Source organism: Cotesia typhae, unplaced genomic scaffold, assembly GCF_013202065.1.
Source record: "Cotesia typhae breed Kobodo isofemale line unplaced genomic scaffold, CoteBio_Ctyphae contig_4, whole genome shotgun sequence".
Classification (NCBI taxonomy): Eukaryota; Metazoa; Arthropoda; class Insecta; order Hymenoptera; family Braconidae; genus Cotesia; species Cotesia typhae.
In genome coordinates, this window is record NW_027423748.1 from 7397963 (window position 1) to 7418674 (window position 20712).

The 20712-nt window shown below is 32.3% G+C and overlaps 4 protein-coding genes across 4 annotated transcripts; 3 read left to right on the forward strand and 1 right to left on the reverse strand.

Annotated features, from left to right (window-relative positions):
• Positions 1–127: 127 nt before the first annotated feature.
• On the forward strand, positions 128–5532 carry Smc6 (Structural maintenance of chromosomes 6). The gene is made up of 5 exons (XM_074242612.1): positions 128–556; positions 1088–1280; positions 1472–4206; positions 4313–4446; positions 4905–5532. The coding sequence occupies exons 1-5, from the start codon at positions 440–442 to the stop codon at positions 4984–4986; spliced, it is 3261 nt and encodes a 1086-aa protein (XP_074098713.1). The 5' UTR covers positions 128–439; the 3' UTR covers positions 4987–5532.
• A 724-nt stretch (positions 5533–6256) lies between these two features.
• LOC141527503 (uncharacterized) lies at positions 6257–7913 on the reverse strand. The gene is made up of 2 exons (XM_074243037.1): positions 7831–7913; positions 6257–7161 (listed from the first exon to the last, which is right to left on the reverse strand). Exons 1-2 carry the CDS (start codon positions 7840–7842, stop codon positions 6295–6297), a joined length of 879 nt encoding a protein of 292 aa, XP_074099138.1. The 5' UTR covers positions 7843–7913; the 3' UTR covers positions 6257–6294.
• Positions 7914–11593: 3680 nt separating this feature from the next.
• On the forward strand, positions 11594–13301 carry LOC141527509 (larval cuticle protein A3A-like). The gene is made up of 2 exons (XM_074243043.1): positions 11594–11934; positions 12599–13301. The coding sequence occupies exons 1-2, from the start codon at positions 11923–11925 to the stop codon at positions 13211–13213; spliced, it is 627 nt and encodes a 208-aa protein (XP_074099144.1). The 5' UTR covers positions 11594–11922; the 3' UTR covers positions 13214–13301.
• A 4945-nt stretch (positions 13302–18246) lies between these two features.
• Positions 18247–19936, forward strand: LOC141527505 (uncharacterized). The gene is made up of 2 exons (XM_074243039.1): positions 18247–18263; positions 18834–19936. The coding sequence occupies exons 1-2, from the start codon at positions 18252–18254 to the stop codon at positions 19644–19646; spliced, it is 825 nt and encodes a 274-aa protein (XP_074099140.1). The 5' UTR covers positions 18247–18251; the 3' UTR covers positions 19647–19936.
• The last annotated feature ends 776 nt before the right edge of the window (positions 19937–20712 follow it).

The following is a 20712-nucleotide window of genomic DNA, read 5'->3' on the forward strand; positions in this document are numbered from 1 at the left end:
CTCTTTGTCCAAGCGCGTAGAGTGAAATTTAAAACCATTGCGCATAATCGTAACGGTCGTACACAAACAAGTCGAGACGCACGCAGCTTGCATTGACCAGAACGTCGCAACGAAATACGCAAAATAACACGCATTGTATATACAGTGTACATCAACTAAATGGCTTCTGGCGGGAACAAAAAGCAGTTGACAATCCCATTAGAATAAAATCAATAACATTGTCTATGAAAAATGATTGTTTTTGTTTTATAAACAATTGAGTTGTGAGAAACGCGCTAATGTGTCCATTCATTTGTGCTCGCAATTTTCAACGGTCAAGACCATCTTTTTCCACCATCTCAATAGTGATCATTTCTAACCTCGTTTTCAAGGTGTTGTGATACATTTTCGATTAAATAAATTTTAATTATTGTCAGTAATTTATAATTTGATTACTAAAATGAGCAATTCAGCTCACGCACGCGCTAAGCGTAAAATTTGCAACTCAGATGAAGCTCAAGGTCCAAAAAGAGCTCGCGAAGATTCAGAGGGAGATTTTGAACCTGTTCAGGAAACTGTAAGTCATTTATTTTATTTATCTCTATTTATTTATTTATTGAATTTTAAAAAATCTGTTTTATCAATTATTTATTGAACGTAGATGAATTTTTTTTTTTTTTTTTTTTTTTTTTTTTAATAATTAAATCAGAACAAAAAAATATTTTTAAAAAATTGCTTCTATAATTTTTAAAATTTATGAAAACTAATTTAGAAGATATTTAATAATCTTGAGAATTTTTTTAAGAAATAAATTATGGCAAAAAAAATTGACATGTAGAAATTTTAAAAAATTAAAAATCTAATTTTTTATAAATAATTTTTTTCTAAAATTTTTTTTGTTAAATAAAATTAAATAATGATCAAGTGAACTTTAATGACTGCTAACTTTAATGATATTAAAATTTTCTGACATGTGAAATTTTTTCTTTTATTTTTTTTTAAATAATTTTTCGACAAAACTTAATTTTTATTTTACCATCACTAATTTTTTAATTGATATTTTTTTTATTGAATATTTTTACTAAAGTATAAAATCTCAAATTTACAGAGAACAGCTGGGAAAATTCTAAGCATGCATTTGCGTAACATAATGTGCCATGAATCGCTGCGAGTCGATTTTAATCCCAACGTCAACTTTATCATTGGAAAAAATGGAAGCGGTAAAAGTGCAATCATATCCGCGATAGCCGTTGTATTTGGTGCACGTGCTAATGTCACACAGCGAGCTAATTCATTGAATAGTAAGTTTTTTTAGATAAAAAATAATTTTACAATATCTGTTTGGATTTCAATCAATTCAGAAGAAAAATAAAAAGCTGCAATCATAGGGACCGGCTCTTGACATGAAAAAAAATTGCAAAAATAATTCAGACATGATAATTAATTAACGCTTGATTATATAGGTCAACTAATTATTTTTAAATAATTTCAGAGTTGATCAGAGATCATTGCGGCAGAGCAAGCATCGAAATCGTATTATCCAACGTTGGATCATTGGCGTTCAAACCTGAGTTATATGGTGATTCAATAAAAATAACTCGTGTTCTTGGCCAGGGAGCAAAATACACGATGGCTAATTCTCGAGGCAAAGTTATATCAAAAAGTAAGGTTGAGTTGGAAAAAATGAAAACTTGTATGAATATACAAGTAGAGAATCCAATTTCCGTCTTGAATCAGAGCAAGTCATCCAATTTTTTAATGAACGCTACAGAGAGTGATTTATACGAATTATTTATGCAGTCAACTCAATTATCAATCATCAATGATAATTATAAATCAGCCGTCCTGGAGTGTCAGGAAACGAGTCGAATCCTCGGAGATACGTCAAAACAATTAAACGTTGAACGAAAAGAGATTGAAGCCCTGGAAAATAATTTGCGTAGATTAGCTTTGTTGGAAAATACACGCGCTGAATACGATTCTATCCAGGTCGAATTAAAATGGGCTTTAGCGATAATGGAGGAGGATAATTTAGAGATGCATGAGAACCGGGTTAAAACATATCAAGAAAAAGTAAGACAATTTGAAGATGTTCATCAGGATAGTGGAAACAAAATTCAGAATATAAATACTGAGTTGGAAAATTTAAACGCTAAACTCGATGAAATTGAATTAGAATCGCAGACATCGCGTGAAGCCTATGTAAAAGCTAAGGCCGGTTATCAAAGCAAGAAAGAGGAAGTTGGGAACAAAGATCGAGAGATTAAACAGTGCTGGAGGCAGATTCAAAAGTACAAAGAAGAAATTGTCACCTACACCAACGAAATTGAACGCTTAGAAGGCGGTAGCAGTCAAGCTGAGATGAAACGAAATGAGCAACGACAGAAAGCTGCTCAGTTGAGAGAAAAGTTTGCTGAAATTGAAGCTCTGTTGAATACCACCAAAACAGATTTGTCTCATTTAGAAACTACCAAAGTGCAATACGAGAAGGAAGATCACTTGGCAAAGATGGACGCTGATAAAAAGGCGAGCGAGTGCTCGCGTATAGCATCACAATTGCAAAATTTCCAGAAATCCGGCGGTACTAACAATGTCTTCGGCAGGAATATGGAACGCTTGAAGCGCCGTGTCGATGAAGAACACAATAGAGGACGATTTTTGCAAAAACCAATTGGTCCGATTGGTGAATTTATCAAAGTAAAAGACCCATCGTGGATTCCGGCTGTTGAGAATGTTCTGGCGCCATTAAATGCTTTTTGTACTGACAATGGCCAAGATGCAAAATTACTGGGGAACATTATTCAGGAAATTTACGGCAAAGAAACATGGCCTACTATATTTTGCAGCAAATTTCATAATCGTGTTCACGACGTAAGTAGAAAATGCGTTCGTGATCAAAATTATTCGAATTTATTCGATATGATGGAGATTTCTAATACTGTTGTTGCGAATTGTATTATTGATCAGAAAGAGCCGGAATGTTTGCTGTTGATACCAACCAGCGAAGCGGCAAAGGAATTGCTCTCACATGCGAGAAATGTTCCGCGTAATTGCAAGCGTGCTACTACCAAAAAAGGTGATATGTTTTTTCCAGATCCTATGTATCGTACTTATGGTGGAAAAGTTGGCAAGGCAAACTTTCTTCAGGTATCAACTACTGAAGTCATACAAAGGTTGAAAGAGGAATACGTTGCCGCGGAAGAAGAAAGAAAAATCGCTTATAATGATTACAAAGTTAAGCACGATCAGCTGATGGTTAATATTAAGTCTTGTTCTGAATTGCAGGTGAAAATAAAAGATCTGATCATTCTCAAGGAACGAGTTAGGCGACAGATAGCTGATTTGGAAGAAGCGCTTCAGGAAGATTTGAATGACAATTGCGCGGTATTCAAGGCTGATAAACTTAAATCAGAAACACTATTGAAAGGTAAAGAAAATGAGTATGCAAAATTGTTGGAGGAAAAAGCTCAGATAGAGAATCAGTTGAAGGAACTCGCTGTTGAGTTGAAGGCTTGTCAAAAAAATACTTACACTCGAGGTGATAAAGTTGCGGAGGTTAATGAAAAAATTCAAAAATTACAGGCTGAAAGAGCTCAGATCAACAGTAGTTTCAATGGCGTTAAAAAAAGAATTGAAAGTACGCGCCAGGAGCTGGATACTGCCCTTGAAGAGTGTAACAAACAGCGGCAGAGAACATCAAATGCTGTTAATGCTGCGCAAAGAATGGGCGAGCGAGTTCAAACAGATAGATCACCAACACAGCTCCAGCGTTTGATCCAGGTTCTGGGAATAGAAATTGAAACGGTAGAACATGATGTTGGCTCTAAAGAAGAACTTGAAAGTTTGCTTGTTCTTAAGCGAAAGAAAAGTGCAGATATTATTGAGTTGCACAATGGCTTGCAGAAAGTTAACAAGCAGCATCAGCGTAGAGTTGAACAACGGAGAGAAGAGTTTCAGAAAATGAAAAAATTTATGGCGCGTAAAGTTAAAGAGGACTTCTTGAACATAATCGGCCTTAGGAACTTTGATGGTTCTCTTATTGTTGATTATAAAAATAAAAAAGTTAAGCTTGAAGTTATTCCGTCTACTACGGACAAACAAGCTTCTAATGCCGTACACACGTTGTCTGGTGGTGAAAGATCGTACTCAACAGCCGCGTTTATTCTTGCACTCTGGGAGTGTACTACTTTGCCATTTTACTTCCTTGATGAAATTGACGTTTTTATGGTAATAATTATTTTCATGCTATAAAAAAAAAAAATTTTTTTTTTTTTTATTTGAATTATTGTTTAAAATAAAATGTAAAAAATTTTTTTTTTTTTTTTTTTTTTAGGACAAAGTGAACAGGAAAACAGTGTATGACTTGTTGCTGCATCACGCTAGCATTCACCCAGAACGACAGTTCGGCTTTCTCACTCCTCTTGATGCTTCTATTTTCAAAGGCAGTGCCACTGTTAAGATTTTGAGGTAAATTTTTATTAAATAACTAGACAGAGTTAGCTCAAAAATATAAAATAGAATATTAAAAAAATAGTAATGGTCTGTATGATATCCAGCTTTAAAATTTTATAGAGATTTAACAGTACAATAATTTATGACATTAAAGTTAGCAGTCATTTGATCATTTTTTAATTTTTTTTAATAAACAAATTTTCTCCGAAAAATTATTTATAAAAAATTGCATTTAATTTTCTAAATGTCAATTTTTTTTTCTCATTTTCTTTGCTATAATTTATTTATTAAGAAAATTCTTAAAATAATAAAATATCTGCTAAATTAATTTTCATTAATATTTTTCTAATGAGAAAATGGTCGATATTATTATTATTATTATTATTATTATTATTATTATTATTATTATTATTATTATTATTATTATTGATTCAATTATACATTTTTATTGATTTAATTAATTTATTTTTCAGACTTGCACCACCAAACCGTGGTACACAATCACAACCACAAACGCAACCACCAACACAACAGAATCAAGAAGATGAAGATTAGTCAATGCAGTACAACTTAATTTCGTGTGTCCGTTCCACAAACCTTTTATGTTTTATTTATTTTATTTCACAAGTTAAATTTCCGTTTTTGTCGTTTTGTTTTTACTTAAAAAAAAAAAAAAATAATTGTCTATTTAATGCATTGACCACTATGGAATGCCTTAAATGCCTTGACTTATTAAAAATCGCTCAAAGATATTTAATAGTTATCTATAAAATATATTGATAGTCTAATTTTACATTTAACCATATTAATAATTATTATTTATTTAATAATGTTTTTATTATTTATCAAAGTTTAAAAACAGAATGATAAATATTTTTCTATATGCTGAAAAGACTATAGAAATCTTTAAAATAATAAGATGATATATTTTGGATAATAATACGACTAAGATCTGGTTGCTTGAATAAATTATTATTATTATAACACTGATAATTTATTGACAGTGTTAAAAAAAAAAAAAAAAAGATATAAAAACATTGATACGATAGTTTGAAAGTTTAAAAAATGATTACATATAACTATATTTAATAATTGTTCTATAAAAAACCACAAATGTTTCTTAATTAAAAAAGTTTTATCGTTTGTAATAAAAAAAATTAAAATAAAAAAAAATTTTTTTTTTAAATGCAAAGGTAGATATTTAATGACCTCCCGATCGGATAATGAGACTTGACATTCACTTTCGCTGCGGAAGCACAGCAAGTGGTTCAAGGTTCTTCTTATATTAGTGCGAACGTCGATTGGACCATGTAATTTGTGTAATGACATAACAACCTTAGTGTTATAATATACTCAGGCGTAGTCGTAATATCTTGTCCGTACAGAGAAAGTAGTGCATGGTGTATTGGATAACTTGTCCTTACGACTACCAAAGGTTTAACCATCACAAGGATTAAGTAAAAGGATATATCACGGACCAAATGCCAAAAGGGCGTATAAATTTTTTTTTAATTATCGTTTGATTAACACTTTCTAAGCCTAAAAATAAAAAATTTTCAGATAGTACCTAGTATAATCCAGATTATAATGAGTATAATCCAGATATCACTCAGTATAATCTGAATTATACTAGCTACTATCTGAAATTTTTTTTTCACCACAGATATCACTGAGTATAATCTGGAATGATATCCAGTGTCATCTTGTTCTTTTCGTGTAGCTACTGTAATACGCCCTTTTGGCATTTGAATTGGGATATGAGTAATTAAAAAATTAGACGAAGTTAGATATAAATATTTATTCGAATTTTATATCAAGTCTTTATTGTACAAAAGTAATGACATTCATTTATATTTATTTAAATTAGTGGTGGTAGAGAGCAGCAGGGGCGGAGTAGGTGGTGTAAGCAGCTGGTGCGTGGTAGGCCAGAGGAGCTGCAACTTTGGCGTAGGCTGCAGGTGCGGCGTAGTGGGTGGTATATGCAGCTGGTGCAGCGTAGTGAGCGGCGTATGCAGCGGGGGCGGCGTATGAAACTGGGGCAGCTACTTTAGCGACGGCTGGATTGGCGTAGTGGGTGGTGTAGGCGAGTGGCTGAGAGTAGTGAGTAGTGTAGGCTGTAGGTGCAGCGTATGCAGCGACTGGGGTGGCGACTTTGACGACGGGGTGAGTGGCGATGGCAGCAGGGGCAGCGTAGGCGACTGGTGCAGCGATTTTAGCAACTGCTGGTGTAGCGTAGTGGGTAGCGTAGGCAGCTGGTTGGGCGTAGTGAGTAGCGTAGGCAGCTGGTTGGGCGTAGTGAGTAGCGTAGGCAGCTGGTTGGGCGTAGTGGGTAGTGTAGGCTGCTGGTGCAGCGTATGCAACTGGAGCGGCTTTGATAGCAACGGCAGCTGGTGCTACGGCTTTCACGGCAACTTGAGCGGGTTCTTTGCGGACGACGGCGTTGAATCCGTTGATACCGTCGGCGGTGTAGTCGACAGTTCTGCGTGTTCCGTCAGATTCGAGGAGGCTGTAGCTGCCTTGGACTGAATCTCCGTCGCGGGTCTCGTATTGGCTCTTGAAGTCGCCGGTCGTCGCATCTTGGACGTCGTAGTTGAAGTTGTATTGAGGATGAGGGTCGTCTTCAGCGTTGATGGTCTTGGCCAGAACTGGAGCCGCCGCGTAAGCCAGTGGTTGGTGAGCTGGGATGAATCCAGCGTTGGCAGCGGCCAACAGAGCGAACAGGGTTACGAACTGAAAGATTCATACAAATTATTGCTATTTTTAATTATCAATAGCTTTAGGTATTTTCTATTTTTTTATAATTATTTTTAGTATTATTTTTATAAATATCTCTTCAATCGACATATATATCTAATGTATGTATTTTTTGGTTTGTTTAATTTTATTTATCAAATAATTTTGGCAGCTCGAATCGGCTAACATCGAAATCACCAAAAAGGATTGGAGTTGTCAAAATAATTCGGAAAATAAAATTACTATTACTGTTACGTTTCTTCTAAACACACATATGTATTTCGTAAAGATGTTTTTGATGTTCCAAGAACCTCAAGGAACACACTTTAACCAATATACTCGTTTACTTCGATCGGTAATTTCGAATTTAAAGTTGTTAATTTTTTCCAGGCACGTCCGATCATTTTAAAATGAATTTTCCGATCTTCCAATCGCTAGTTTCAACAACATTCAATCTAAAGACCAATACTATAAGCTCTCAATAATTCATAGCAAAGCCTATTTGCAATGAGCTTGAGAAAAATAATAGAATTCTAAAGATTCAATTATTGAACTAGCGACGAGACCAAAAATAAATCGAATGTGCCTGCAAAAATGATCAGATCAACTTAAATTAATCAACTTAAGATAATTATTAATGAATATTTCAATTTTAAGAAGTAGTACCTTGAATGCCATGATAGTGGTTGTTGATCTGTTGATCTGTTGATCTGAGTGTGTCGAGTGAATGATGTCTGACTGTTGGTGGATTCGGTTTATATACTATTCTCGGATGGGGCGTCAGGACACTGAATGACGCAATGAAGCGAACGGTAGTCACCGGATTCGTGGCCACCAGGCTCAAGTAGAGTGTGAGTCGGGAATTGGGCAAGTAAAGGAACAGAGACCACACCCAATCGACATATCGGAGGACTGGGTTCTCTTGTGATATCCAGTACGTGGACCATCGTGTAAGCACCCACTAGGCCGCGGCCTTGTCCAGAGTTACCTAATTTACCTCAAGCTTTTATTTTTATGTACTTATTTTTTTAATAAAAATTATTTAAAGCATACGCCCAATCCGCAGACCACACCGCATCGTGTTCTGGTCTCATTCGTCTCGTAACTTACTCGATCACTTTAATTGGCCCTATTACCAATTTCTGAAAGTTACTGTTTTAAGATATCGGGCTTTAATTATCGCATTGCGTAGTTTATCGCTTAAATAAATAATAAATTTTTTAAAAGTTATGTCCACTTGTAAAAAATAATACTTGTCAAAGTGACATGAGCATGTACAGCTTTGCACATTCACTCGCATTGCACTTTGGAAATTTCACCGAAATTCTAGATTACGAACCACAAATCGATCAAATGCATTTGCTCGAGTACTGTTATATTACGATTATATTTACGTGTCTCTAAATGTTTTAACATTTCACCTGATAAATATTCAATTGCTTCTGTACGTTTCAACGATACTAAAAGGAAAAATTTTTTTTTGTATCTTTTTTTATATAAAAAAATATTTTATTAAGAATTTTTATTCGAAAAAATTCAAGAAGCTTTTAAATAATTTTTTTAAAATCAAATTTTATTCAATTTCAAAGTATTGATCTAATTTTTACAATTGTACTTTTTATGAATTGTTAAAAAAATTTTTAAATTGTTAATTTTGACAAAAGTTCGATAATTATGAATTAATACTTTCGTATTATTAAAAGACCTAACTTATAATTAGTTCATAATTAAATTACTCCATTCTTAATTATTCATTGGAATAAAATTCCTAAATATCAATAATTTAGAAACGACCTTATATCTTGTGAACTATTGACATTTTTAAAGATATAAGCTCATCCTGATGTTACACTCATCGAGACCTTTCATTTGAGTCCCCACATCAATTTTTCATATATTTATATATATTATATATATATGTATATATGAAAAATATATGAAAATGCATGTGGGTACTCAAATTAAAGCTTTTGATGAGTGTGACATCGGGATGAGCTTATATCTTCAAAAACGTCAATATTTAAGAAAGTACAGTGCAATTTAACAAAAATCATTATTTAATAAATTTTATTTATTTATATTTCACAAGTCACGGCAGTCACATAGTGACTGCAAGGTTGCTAGTAAAATTTATTTGAAAAAACAATTTTTCAGTTCATCAACTTTTCCTAGTTAAATCAGGACGATTAAGTGCTTCAAAGCAATTTTCTAGGTTCAGAAATTTTTTTCTTGAATAAAGTCAATTTTATTCAGTGATTAGCTGATTAACGAACACAGTAATAATTAAAAGTACTGGTAATGTCGCGCCGAAAGATAGAGATACTACTTTTATTATGTGTCTACATATATGTAGAGATGTACATTTGAATATCAAGAGGATTTTTAGTGCCCTGGTAACATGCATACCATCATGTATCAGTCGGTTAAAAAAATAGTAATCCATGTGTGAACGAGTATAGAGAACGGTCGAGTATGGAGGGTGTATGGTGCATGGTATATGGATCCGGAATCTGAGGTCCGTGTACAGTTCCATGGTCATCTGCATCGAGAATTCTCAGCAGCAAGGCCCTCACACTCTTACCTTTACCTTTACTCTCATGCGAGCTAACAACAGATAATGGTAATTGGTTGTCTTTTTATTTTTAAAGTGTCTTAAGAATTTAACAAGGGGATTTTTGATATAACAACGCTGCTATCTTGATTCATTTCCTCAGGACAAAACACTTGGCACTAAATTAGATAATCTGTTTTAGTTTTAATCACATTTTTTATAAGAATCTATTGTTTTCATAGTTTTACGTTGAATTAGTTGTAAAAAATTAATTTATTTCTTTTTTTAAAGAAAAATTAGCAATAAGTAAGTTTGAAAAATTAATCAATCAATTTTATTGAATGTATGAATAATTTTAGCAAAGGAAAAAGTTAAAAAATTTATTTAGCTCAAGAAAAATTTTTTATGTTAAAATTTAAATTTTAGTTGATTGAAAAATTAATTTTTTTTAAATTATTTTCTATATTTTTTAAAAATTAATTTAAAGTAAATAATTTATAATTTTTGTTACAATTATTATAAAATTTATACCTACGAATTATTAACACAAATTTACAATTGTAATTTTGTAGTTTTTTTAACTTGAAGTGAAAAAGTAAATTACAACGTATTGCCTTACAATAAATTAGCACCTTATAAATTTTATATTCTTCCTAATTATAGCTTCGAAACTATCAAAGGCACTTTAAATGATTGAAATTTAAGTAGTGTAAATTAAAAAATAAATAAATGTACAAAAAATATATTGATAAATATCAATTAATTTATTAACTTAAATAAACGTTATTGTAAGAAAGAGTGCCAATTTAAAATACGCACTTATTATTATTTCGAATTTTATGACCAAAAACCAGGTGACCGTGAAAGAATATATCATTGATATTAAGATTAGTATTTAAATTTATTATATCAATAGCATTCACTTTCGATCCACTTTTTTCGTTAACTAAAGTAGCTGGACTGTTTGCTCATTATTTATTATGTATCTAATTTAGTTTATTTTTTTTCAAAATACTGAAAAAAAATTAATTTTTCGGTCTTAACCTGATAAAAAAAATATTTCTTCTCATTATAAATTATCAAAAATTTTTTTACAAAGAATTTTTATTCACCAACAATAAACTAGCAATTAAAATTGATTGAACATACCTCCCAAAAATTTAATTACACTTTGGAAATAAAATTTGATTACAAAATATAAAAAAATTCCTGAGTAAAATATAAAAATATTAGTCTGCCGTGAATATTGACATGAAATATGAATAATAATGACTTGAAAAAAAAAAAAAAAAGTAAATAAATGTAGAACGATTGAATATGATGTCAACAAAAATGAATTATATTGATTTTATTTTCACTTTGACGGCATATCAGTCTTATCGCGATATTTTAATTCTTATGAAAGTGTTCTACTTTTTAGTGCGTAATAAAATATAGCATACGAAATAATTATCTGATTTAAAGCATCGATGCCATAATAATTGTACAAAGGCGTTAAATAAGATTAACTGAGTACTTGTTGTATTCACACTTACACATACAAAATAACGATTATAATTATAAATCATAGAAGCTATCTGCATTGCATATGAACGTCTTTATCGCATCGCAAAATCATGAGTAATTTAACTGCGCATGTAATTTAATCTGCATTATACCCTTATAATCTTAATACAATAACTATAATTGTCCTGAGATGCAAAATTTCTCGGCTGAACGCTGGATGGTTTTAGCAATTCATTGTTCCTTGGCGGCACTAAATCCAGTATCTCCGAGAATGAAAGCTGTGAGATATGTCCCTGGACACGTACCGCGAACTGTAGCGCGAGTGCGATATGCGACCTTGTATTGCGATGATACGCGTGTAGGTGAAAGATTCTATTCATGGCTGAGTATAAGGGAAAGAGCTCGAGGTAGCATAATAATAAGAGCAAGAAGAAATAAAATAAACAGACGATCAAGTTCAAGAGTGAACTCTCTGTTTCCCCGTCGATGTATTAGTGTCAGTATCAGAATCTGTATCTGTACTAAGTATACTATGGGTTAAGCCATGGGGTTCTGCAGTGAACCTGTCGTACCGTACATTATCGCTATTCCTCCCGACTAACCCATGGAGGGGGTTGCTGGTCACTTGGATATAAAACCAGGCCCTGGTCAACCAACGACATCACACTTTGCAAGTCGATCCACTCGATTCCACTTCAGCAATGGCATTCAAGGTACTGCTTATTGAAATTAAAATATTAATTAATAATTATCTTCATTAATTTAAGTTGATCTGATCATTTTTGCAGGCACATTCGATTTATTTTTGGTCTCGTCGCTAGTTCAATAACTGAATCTTTAGAATTCTATTATTTTTCTCAAGCTCATTGCAAATAGGCTTTGCTATGAATTATTGAGAGCTTATAGTATTTGTCTTTAGATTGAATGTTGTTGAAACTAGCGATTGGAAGATCGGAAAATTCATTTTAAAATGATCGGACGTGCCTGGAAAAAATTAACAACTTTAAATTCGAAATTACCGATCGAAGTAAACGAGTATATTGGTTAAAGTGTGTTCCTTGAGGTTCTTGGAACATCAAAAACATCTTTATGAAATATATATGTGTGTTTAGAAGAAACGTAACAGTAATAGCAATTTTATTTTTCGAATTATTTTGACAACTCCAATCCTTTTTGGTGATTTCGATGTTAGCCGATTCGAGCTGCCAAAATTATTTGATAAATAAAATTAAACAAACCAAAAAATACATACATTAGATATATATGTCGATTGAAGAGATATTTATAAAAATAATACTAAAAATAATTATAAAAAAATAGAAAATACCTAAAGCTATTGATAATTAAAAATAGCAATAATTTGTATGAATTTTTCAGTTCGTAACCCTGTTCGCTCTGTTGGCCGCTGCCAACGCTGGATTCATCCCAGCTCACCAACCACTGGCTTACGCGGCGGCTCCAGTTCTGGCCAAGACCATCAACGCTGAAGACGACCCTCATCCTCAATACAGCTTCAACTACGACGTCCAGGATGCGACGACCGGCGACTTCAAGAGCCAATACGAGACCCGCGACGGAGATTCAGTCCAAGGCAGCTACAGCCTCCTCGAATCTGACGGAACACGCAGAACTGTCGACTACACCGCAGACGATATCAATGGATTCAACGCCGTCGTCCGCAAAGAACCCGCTCACGTTGCCGTGAAAGCCGTAGCACCAGCTGCCATTGCTGTCAAAGCCGCTCCAGTCGCATATGCTGCACCCGCTGCCTACGCCACCCACTACGCCACTCCAGCAGTTGCCAAAGTAGCTGCCCCACTCGCATACGCTCCAGCTTACGCTAAAATCGCTGCACCTTTGGCTTACCATGCACCCGCTGCTATCGCCACTCACTACGCTCCAGCTTACGCCAAAGTTGCAGCACCCTTTGCATACCAGGCCTACCACGCTCCAACTGCTTACGCCGCTGGTCCTCTTTACTACCACCATTAATTTCTAATTTAAATATCTGTATTATGAATCTATCTATTTATTTTTTAAAATTTTGAGTCATTAATAAAAATCTTCCTGGACTAAATAATTTGTTATAATTTTATTTTATTTTTTTTTTTTTTTGCCCTACAAATTTATTACATTTATAAGAATATTTATTTTAAATCTTTATATTTTTAGGCAAGATAATATTATTGTTATTTTTATTTTGTCCAATTAATACTAAAATTTGTCCAATTATGCAAATTGCCAAAAATTGATAATTATTTTCATAATATATTGTCGAACACGATAAAATCAATAATACATTTCGGCGCTAAAATATAATTATACAATTATTGTATTTGTATGTAATAAATGCGTACATTAGTAACGCTTTTTAATTTAATTTAAAATTACTGTAATTTAAAGTGCTTTAATAACGAAGAGATACATATGGGCCATAACTTTTCAGCCGGATAATATGTATGTACGTTGCATATACATTGTCAAAAACGAAGCAAGCAACTGGGTCTTTGCATAAAAAATAATGTTAGTGATCAGGATAACCGACAGCTAAAATGAACTTTAAGCATCAGCTTTAACTTAATATAAATATCTGATGTCCTCTAGCAATTTATAAAACGGTTTTTGCCAATCTACTTGTCGCCACGCCCGAATTTTTAAATGTTTATTTTCTGTTTGATGTTGTACGTACGTCCCTTGAGGTTATTTTTTTAGGCATACTTAAAATATTGCAATTCGGTTTCCTTTTGCCGGTGAATGTAATTGCGTCCGGCAAATTTACACCGCAGTGAGTCCGTACAACTCTTCAGGTACCAGAGTGACGGGCACATAAATTTTATCGAGTAATGGATTTTTATACACGTATTAAATCTCGAAAAAAATCTGTTACGCTGGCTATTGTTTAACGCTGTGCTCGTGCCTACCATGGGAAATATAAAATAATGATAGTAAGATAAAAAAGTATGTTTGAATTTTAACATTGAAAAATTTCAATAAAGATACTTTTGGCGATGCCGTTTTAAAAATATTCGATGCAATACAACTGCATTCAGAGATAAAAGATCGAATTGTGTAGAGATTTTAAAACAATAACTGTCACTACTTATGGTTTATATAATGTATGATACACCGAGTCTTTCAGCATTATTCGAAGAATTATTGCTTGTAAATTTACTCAGTACTTCTTTTTATATTATTAATAGTGTATTAATTTTATTTATGGCCAATAATTTTTTTATTGTTTCATAATTATTTTTTATCTAATTATTTTTGTTATATTGAAGTTAATGATTAATGTGCCGAAGAATATTTTAAATCAACTTCTTTAGTATTCAATGTCAATTTATTATAATTTACAATTCATAAATTCATTTTATATTTCAACTGAAATGTAAAAGACAATTAAAACTTTAAATTAAAATAATTTAAGTTAATAATTATGCATTTAAAAATGTATGTATTTTATCAGAATGACAATTTTAATAATAAATTTTATGAAAACTACTAGAAAATGATGAAATAGTACATCCATGAAGACGATATTTTTTAAATATTAAATAAACTAATACAATTATTTTTTTATCACTTTAAAATTTGCGTAAATTATCACTCTTAAAAATACACCGCTGAAATCTTTACCGTTTACAAGACATATATTCTTCTCTTGAAACCGGTGGCATCAATTATGTCTGTCACCATTGTTGTTTTTGCCGAGTCTTGTTCCCGTCTATCAACGGTGTGGTAAGTAGTTAAAAAAAAGCCGGTGTATTTGAAAGAGTATTTTTATTTCTCAATTTTAGATGTGTGCATAATTTCTTTTTTGAAATAAAATAAACAAGCATTTATTTTTAATAATATAATTAAAAATTATTTAAAACAATAAATTAGATAATTCTTAAAATTAAAAAAAAAAAAAAATATGAATCATAAAAAAAAAGTTTTGCAAGTCGGAACTTTAGAAAATTATAAATGCAATTTTTTAAAATAATTTTTTTTTAAATAAATGTGTGTCATTGTAATTTTTTTTTATTTTTTATCCAAAGTATAAATTTAAATATTTTTTAATTTCCTTCGAGAGAAATTGAAAATTATAAAAGTTTTGATTATTAAATTAAATATTATAATGACCCTAAAAATTTTATGAAATTAATATTTGATTTTTAATTAGCGAAAACAAACTTGTGGTTAAAAAAAAAAAAAAAAAAAAAAAAAAAAAAAAAAAAAAATGAAAATGATCGCTTATAAAAGAATTTATAGCAATAAAAATGAAATGACTTATGACCATGAAAACATATTTTAAATGTTACACACTTATATATTTAGTAAAATACTTAACTTTAAGTACATATATAATAAAATAAGTGTAACTTGCAGGTATTTGGTTATATGTTATATCATACGGCGTAATAAATCGAGCGAGTTTAAGTTAAAAAATTGAATGTCATTCTTGGGATATTTTACCCAAGAATTTATTCTACTTTCTCGTCGATCGATGTGATAGTATAATTGGATACCAATTTAAGCGGCAAGTCTCGTGAGTTCAGAGATAGGGTTGATTGTTGGTGAGACTTAATGACTCGGACAAGAAGTGCGACCCACTTTCGCGACCCTTCTCACCACTTCTCAGGACTCAGGATGGGAGTAGGCCCAGTCAGCTCAGTCTGCTCCCTTGTCTGCCGGTCAGGAGCGATTGAGACGACGACATGTTTCTTCTTATTCTCGTGTTCCTTAAGCTCTCACGATCGCCCCTCGACCATGACCGGCACGACCTGAAGATTTAAGTCTCTAAAGTCCTCCGTTCATTCTATAATAATAACGCATGTAAGGATTAAAGGCGTGGTTACTTTTTCAAGGTCTTTTAATTTTTATACCAAGCTTTGATCAACTTCATCCCCCTTTCATATAGATTTACTTTTTGACGTATGATTATTCAAGTGGTAATTATCGTTTGTTTTTTCTCCGAGATTACAAGTTGCGGCTGATTATCGATTAATCGATGTTACGATCAGTTGATCTATAGATCAATTGACTAATGTTTTATCGTATATGATTTAAGTAAATGTTTGTACGCCCAACAAATATCCAATTGAGCAGGAAGAAAAAGTTATTTGTTAGAGGAGTAATTTTCTTGATTAAAAAAAATTTTTTTTTAATTCCTGACTCTAAAATTTGATGTTTTAAAGAAAATTAAGCATTCAAAATTACAAATGAAATCGAATTTTTTACCATTGAAATTTTTAGAGTTTCAAAAGAAATTTTGGTATAAAACAAAACAATTAAAGAAATATTTAAAGAATTGTTTAATTTTTTTTTAATTTACAGCAATTATTTCAAAGAATTTTGTGAAAGTTTAAAAAAATCTTCACCATTACATATCAAACTTGAATTGACCTCACCCAGTAATGATAATCACAATTCAACGAAAAATCCAAATAGATTAACTTTATAATGTCTATTTCATGGCCCGCAGGGTTAACAATTAGCAAGAAATAATTTCTCTCTTATTTTCTCAAAATTACACGTTTTCGAAATTCAATAATAACATATTAAACGTTCCACTATTATTATTATTACAGCATATTTTAAGGAATCTCGCTCGAGAAAATACAAAGATGGTTTGGTTCGCACGCAAATTGCAAGATCAAGTCATTAAAATTTGAATAATTCACTTTATTTCGGAGAAAGGTAACTGAAAAACTCAGTTAACACTTCATAGTGATTACCGTTCTGCCCGATACAACTCAATACTTATCTTATGAACCCAGGCACGAACACGCAGGTAACATAATAATAAACAAGATATTAAAAATGAAACTTTGACAGTCAAATCTTAATTCAACCCTTCATCGAGCCGTGACATCATTATTACCAAAAATGACAGCATAGAAATTTTATAATAACACCCCGAATAAATAAATTTTGACGAATTTTTTATAATAAAATTTTTATATAATTTTTTTAAGAAAATGATATTTATCTTGTTACTTATGTTGTTTGACGGGTAATTTAATGGCTTTTGTTAGAGAACGGACAATGGCCATGATCAAAGAATGACCATGAAGCAAAACCATTGAGACTTAAGTGATGGAAGAAATAAAATGTTTAATGGAAATGAAAGAAGATAAAGAATAATCCCGAGTATGAGAATGAGAATAAATAAATGACATCTGAACCAAACTGATTACACGGAAATTAAATTGTCGAGCAGAGTATACAAAAAATATAATGTATAAGTATATAATGTAAGAAATAAACGATAAAATATATTTTAAATGATATTTTAACTTATAAATAAATATAAGTAACAAGTAACGAGTAATTGTTATTTTTTATTCGTCTACATTATCATTATCATCGGCATTTTATGATATCAAGAAAAAATGTTATAGTTAAGGTAGAAAAATGTATTAAATATAAATATATGAGCGAACGACAAACTTTAATGACGTTTATTTATATGTTACAAGTGTCCGGCTGGTTTTGCCTTTATAAGCCCGTATTATAAAAATTTTATTTATAATCGTCAATTGCATTATGCATACTGTCTTGACATTGGGCGCGGTTACTCCCGAGCCAGTACAGAGAGCAAGTAACGCCCTGGTTTTATTCGGTGAAAGTAAAAGTGCATCTCTGGTTTCATCGTACAGAAATCGCCCTCTTGTCTTGGATTATTTATTTTTAATTTAATACACATGTGCGTCTGGTTGCGTGGTTCTCTCACTCCTGGGCACAATTATTGGGTAGCTTTTGCTCATTGAGGTGGTAAGAATTTAGTGCCCGAACACATGTAAGCCGGGAGTATGTATTTCAGGAACAGGAGTAGCCCAAATCGAACTAAGGAGATGTAATATATTCACCACTGTGGTAGGTTGGTAGGTTAACAGGTTACGTCACGACGTCTTTTTGCCACCACTTAACGATAAGTTTCGATACCCGGTTAACTTCGATGCATTTCTGTTTCGTATAAATACTTCAACCCACCGTCAACAAGCCAGTATCAGACACATCCGTCGACACAACAACAAGACTTATCATGGCTTTCAGGGTAAGTTTTGATAAGAATAACTAATAGTTAAAAATATCAAACCAATAAACCCGAAAAAAAAATTCTATCATTAGATCATTTTTTATGCTAATACAAAAAATTACTATTATGGTAATTTTTTGTTTTTATCTATTTTTTATAAAGTAATAAAATTTGTTTTTGGTAAAAAATTTATTTTAATTTTACTTCTTCTGAAATAATTTTTTTTTCTAAATATTTTTTCGTGCCAAGAAAATTAATTTTGTTGTAAAAAATTTATTTTTCTCAGTAGTACAAAATTCAGGCATTTTATGAGCAATAAAAAATTTTTCTGTCACATTTTATGATAAAAACTATCGGGTTAGAAAATTTTTCAATATTTATTGCTTGGTATAAACTTTAAAACAGCCATTGTATGATAATTAAACCTTCCTATAAATTTATTGTAACAAGAATTATATCTTAAAGCTCTAAAAAAACACACAAAGAAATTTTTTAATCAACCGGACTTAAAAAAAAAAAAAAAAAAAATTAAATTGATTTATCATTAATCATTAAAATTATTTATAATAAATTTCTATTTTTTTCCAGTTCGTCACTATTTTGGCCTTAGTAGCCGCAGCAAACGCTGGTTTCATCCCAGCAAGTTACCACGCACCATTAGCCTACGCTGCTCCAGCAGCCTACGCAGCTCCAGCGGCGTACGCAGCTCCAGCGGCATACGCAGCTCCAGCGGCATACGCAGCTCCAGCGGCCTACGCAGCTCCAGCGGCCTACGCAGCTCCAGCATTAGCCAAAATAGCTACACCTGTCTTGGCGAAAGCTTCCGAAGACACTTACGACCCTCACCCACAATACAGCTTCAGCTACGACGTCCAGGATTCGACAACCGGTGACTTCAAGAACCAATACGAGACCCGCGACGGAGATTTAGTCCAAGGTAGCTACAGTCTCCTCGAATCCGACGGAACACGCAGAACCGTCGATTACACCGCAGATGCAATCAACGGATTCAACGCAGTCGTCCGCAAAGAAGCCGGTCAAGTCGCTGTAAAAGCTGTGGCACCAATTGCGAAAATCGCGACTCCAGCTGTAGCCTACGGAGTACCAGCCATCGCTAAATTAGCGACTCCAGTCGCTGCGACCTACGCCGCACCCGCCTACGCTCCAGCTTACGCTAAATTCGCCGCTCCAGCTCTGACCTACGGAGCACCAGCTGTCGCTAAATTGGCCACTCCAATCGCCGCTACCTACGCTGCGCCAATTGCCAAGCTCGCTACTCCAGCCTTGACGTACGGAGCACCAGCTGTCGCCAAATTGGCCACCCCACTCGCCGCATACGCACCACACCCCTACATCGCTCATGTCAGCTACTCAACCCCTCTCTTCTCTTACTCTCTGTAAAAAGTTGTTCGCTAATTATTAAGTAAACGTTTGATATCAAGACTAAAAATGTGTAATTGTATTTTATTTGAAATTATCTTCTTTGTAAAAATTTATTTCTTCTCTTAATTTTTTCTTAATTTTTTTAATGGTTATAATACTCTCGTGTAGGAAATTAGTGAGCAGATACCCAAGGACGCTCAAGTCCGGTTGTATAGGAAGTAATATAACGAGTGGTCAGTCAGTCAGCAGACACTTTAATGAAGTTGCTTTCTTTTACGTTAATAGAGTAATTTGTAATGTTACATGGGACTTTTATTTTGGACTTTTTTATTGTATTGTCAGTAGATTTTTTTTATATGTATGTAATGTAATAGAGTAATAGCAAAATAACTGTCTAATGAATTGTCTGCATTTATAATAGAAGATCTTTATTTCGATTTTATTACTTCAATATTACTCATAAGACAGACAATGATATCTAGGTTTTAGACTCCAGTCAATTAGCTGGTGATGTGTTGTGTGCTACGCGATAGAATGAGTTATGTTAGTGGATGATACTGACTGGCTTTCTGTTCGAATAAGTGCTTTTATACTTTACTTTTAAATGTAGCAACACTTTTGTAAATTTTGGTTTTGTTTGTAGCGTATTGATTAATATTAATAAATGGGACCAATTATTGACTATAATATAATAGTTTATTTATTACCTGTCCTATTTAAGTAGTTACCTATATATTTATTGAAACAAAGAATTTTCAATTTTTTAACGAAAGAAATGGACACTAAGAATGCCAAATTGTTATATTTTATATTTAAAAAAAGTTGCTTGCTTTCTTTTTAAATTATTTGGTTTCGAGGGATTTTGAACAATTTTTTGTTGGAATATTGATTCACTTTAATTAAAAAAATTTTCTCTCTTAAATTAAAAAAAAAAATTCAATTTTTCTATCATTTTTTGGTTGTAAGAAATAAATTATTACAAAGAAAATATTTTAAAAAATGCAATCATGATTTTTAAAAATTTTGAACGGTAAAATTAAAAACAAAATCATTTCTATAGTAATTTATCTGCTTAGAAATTTTA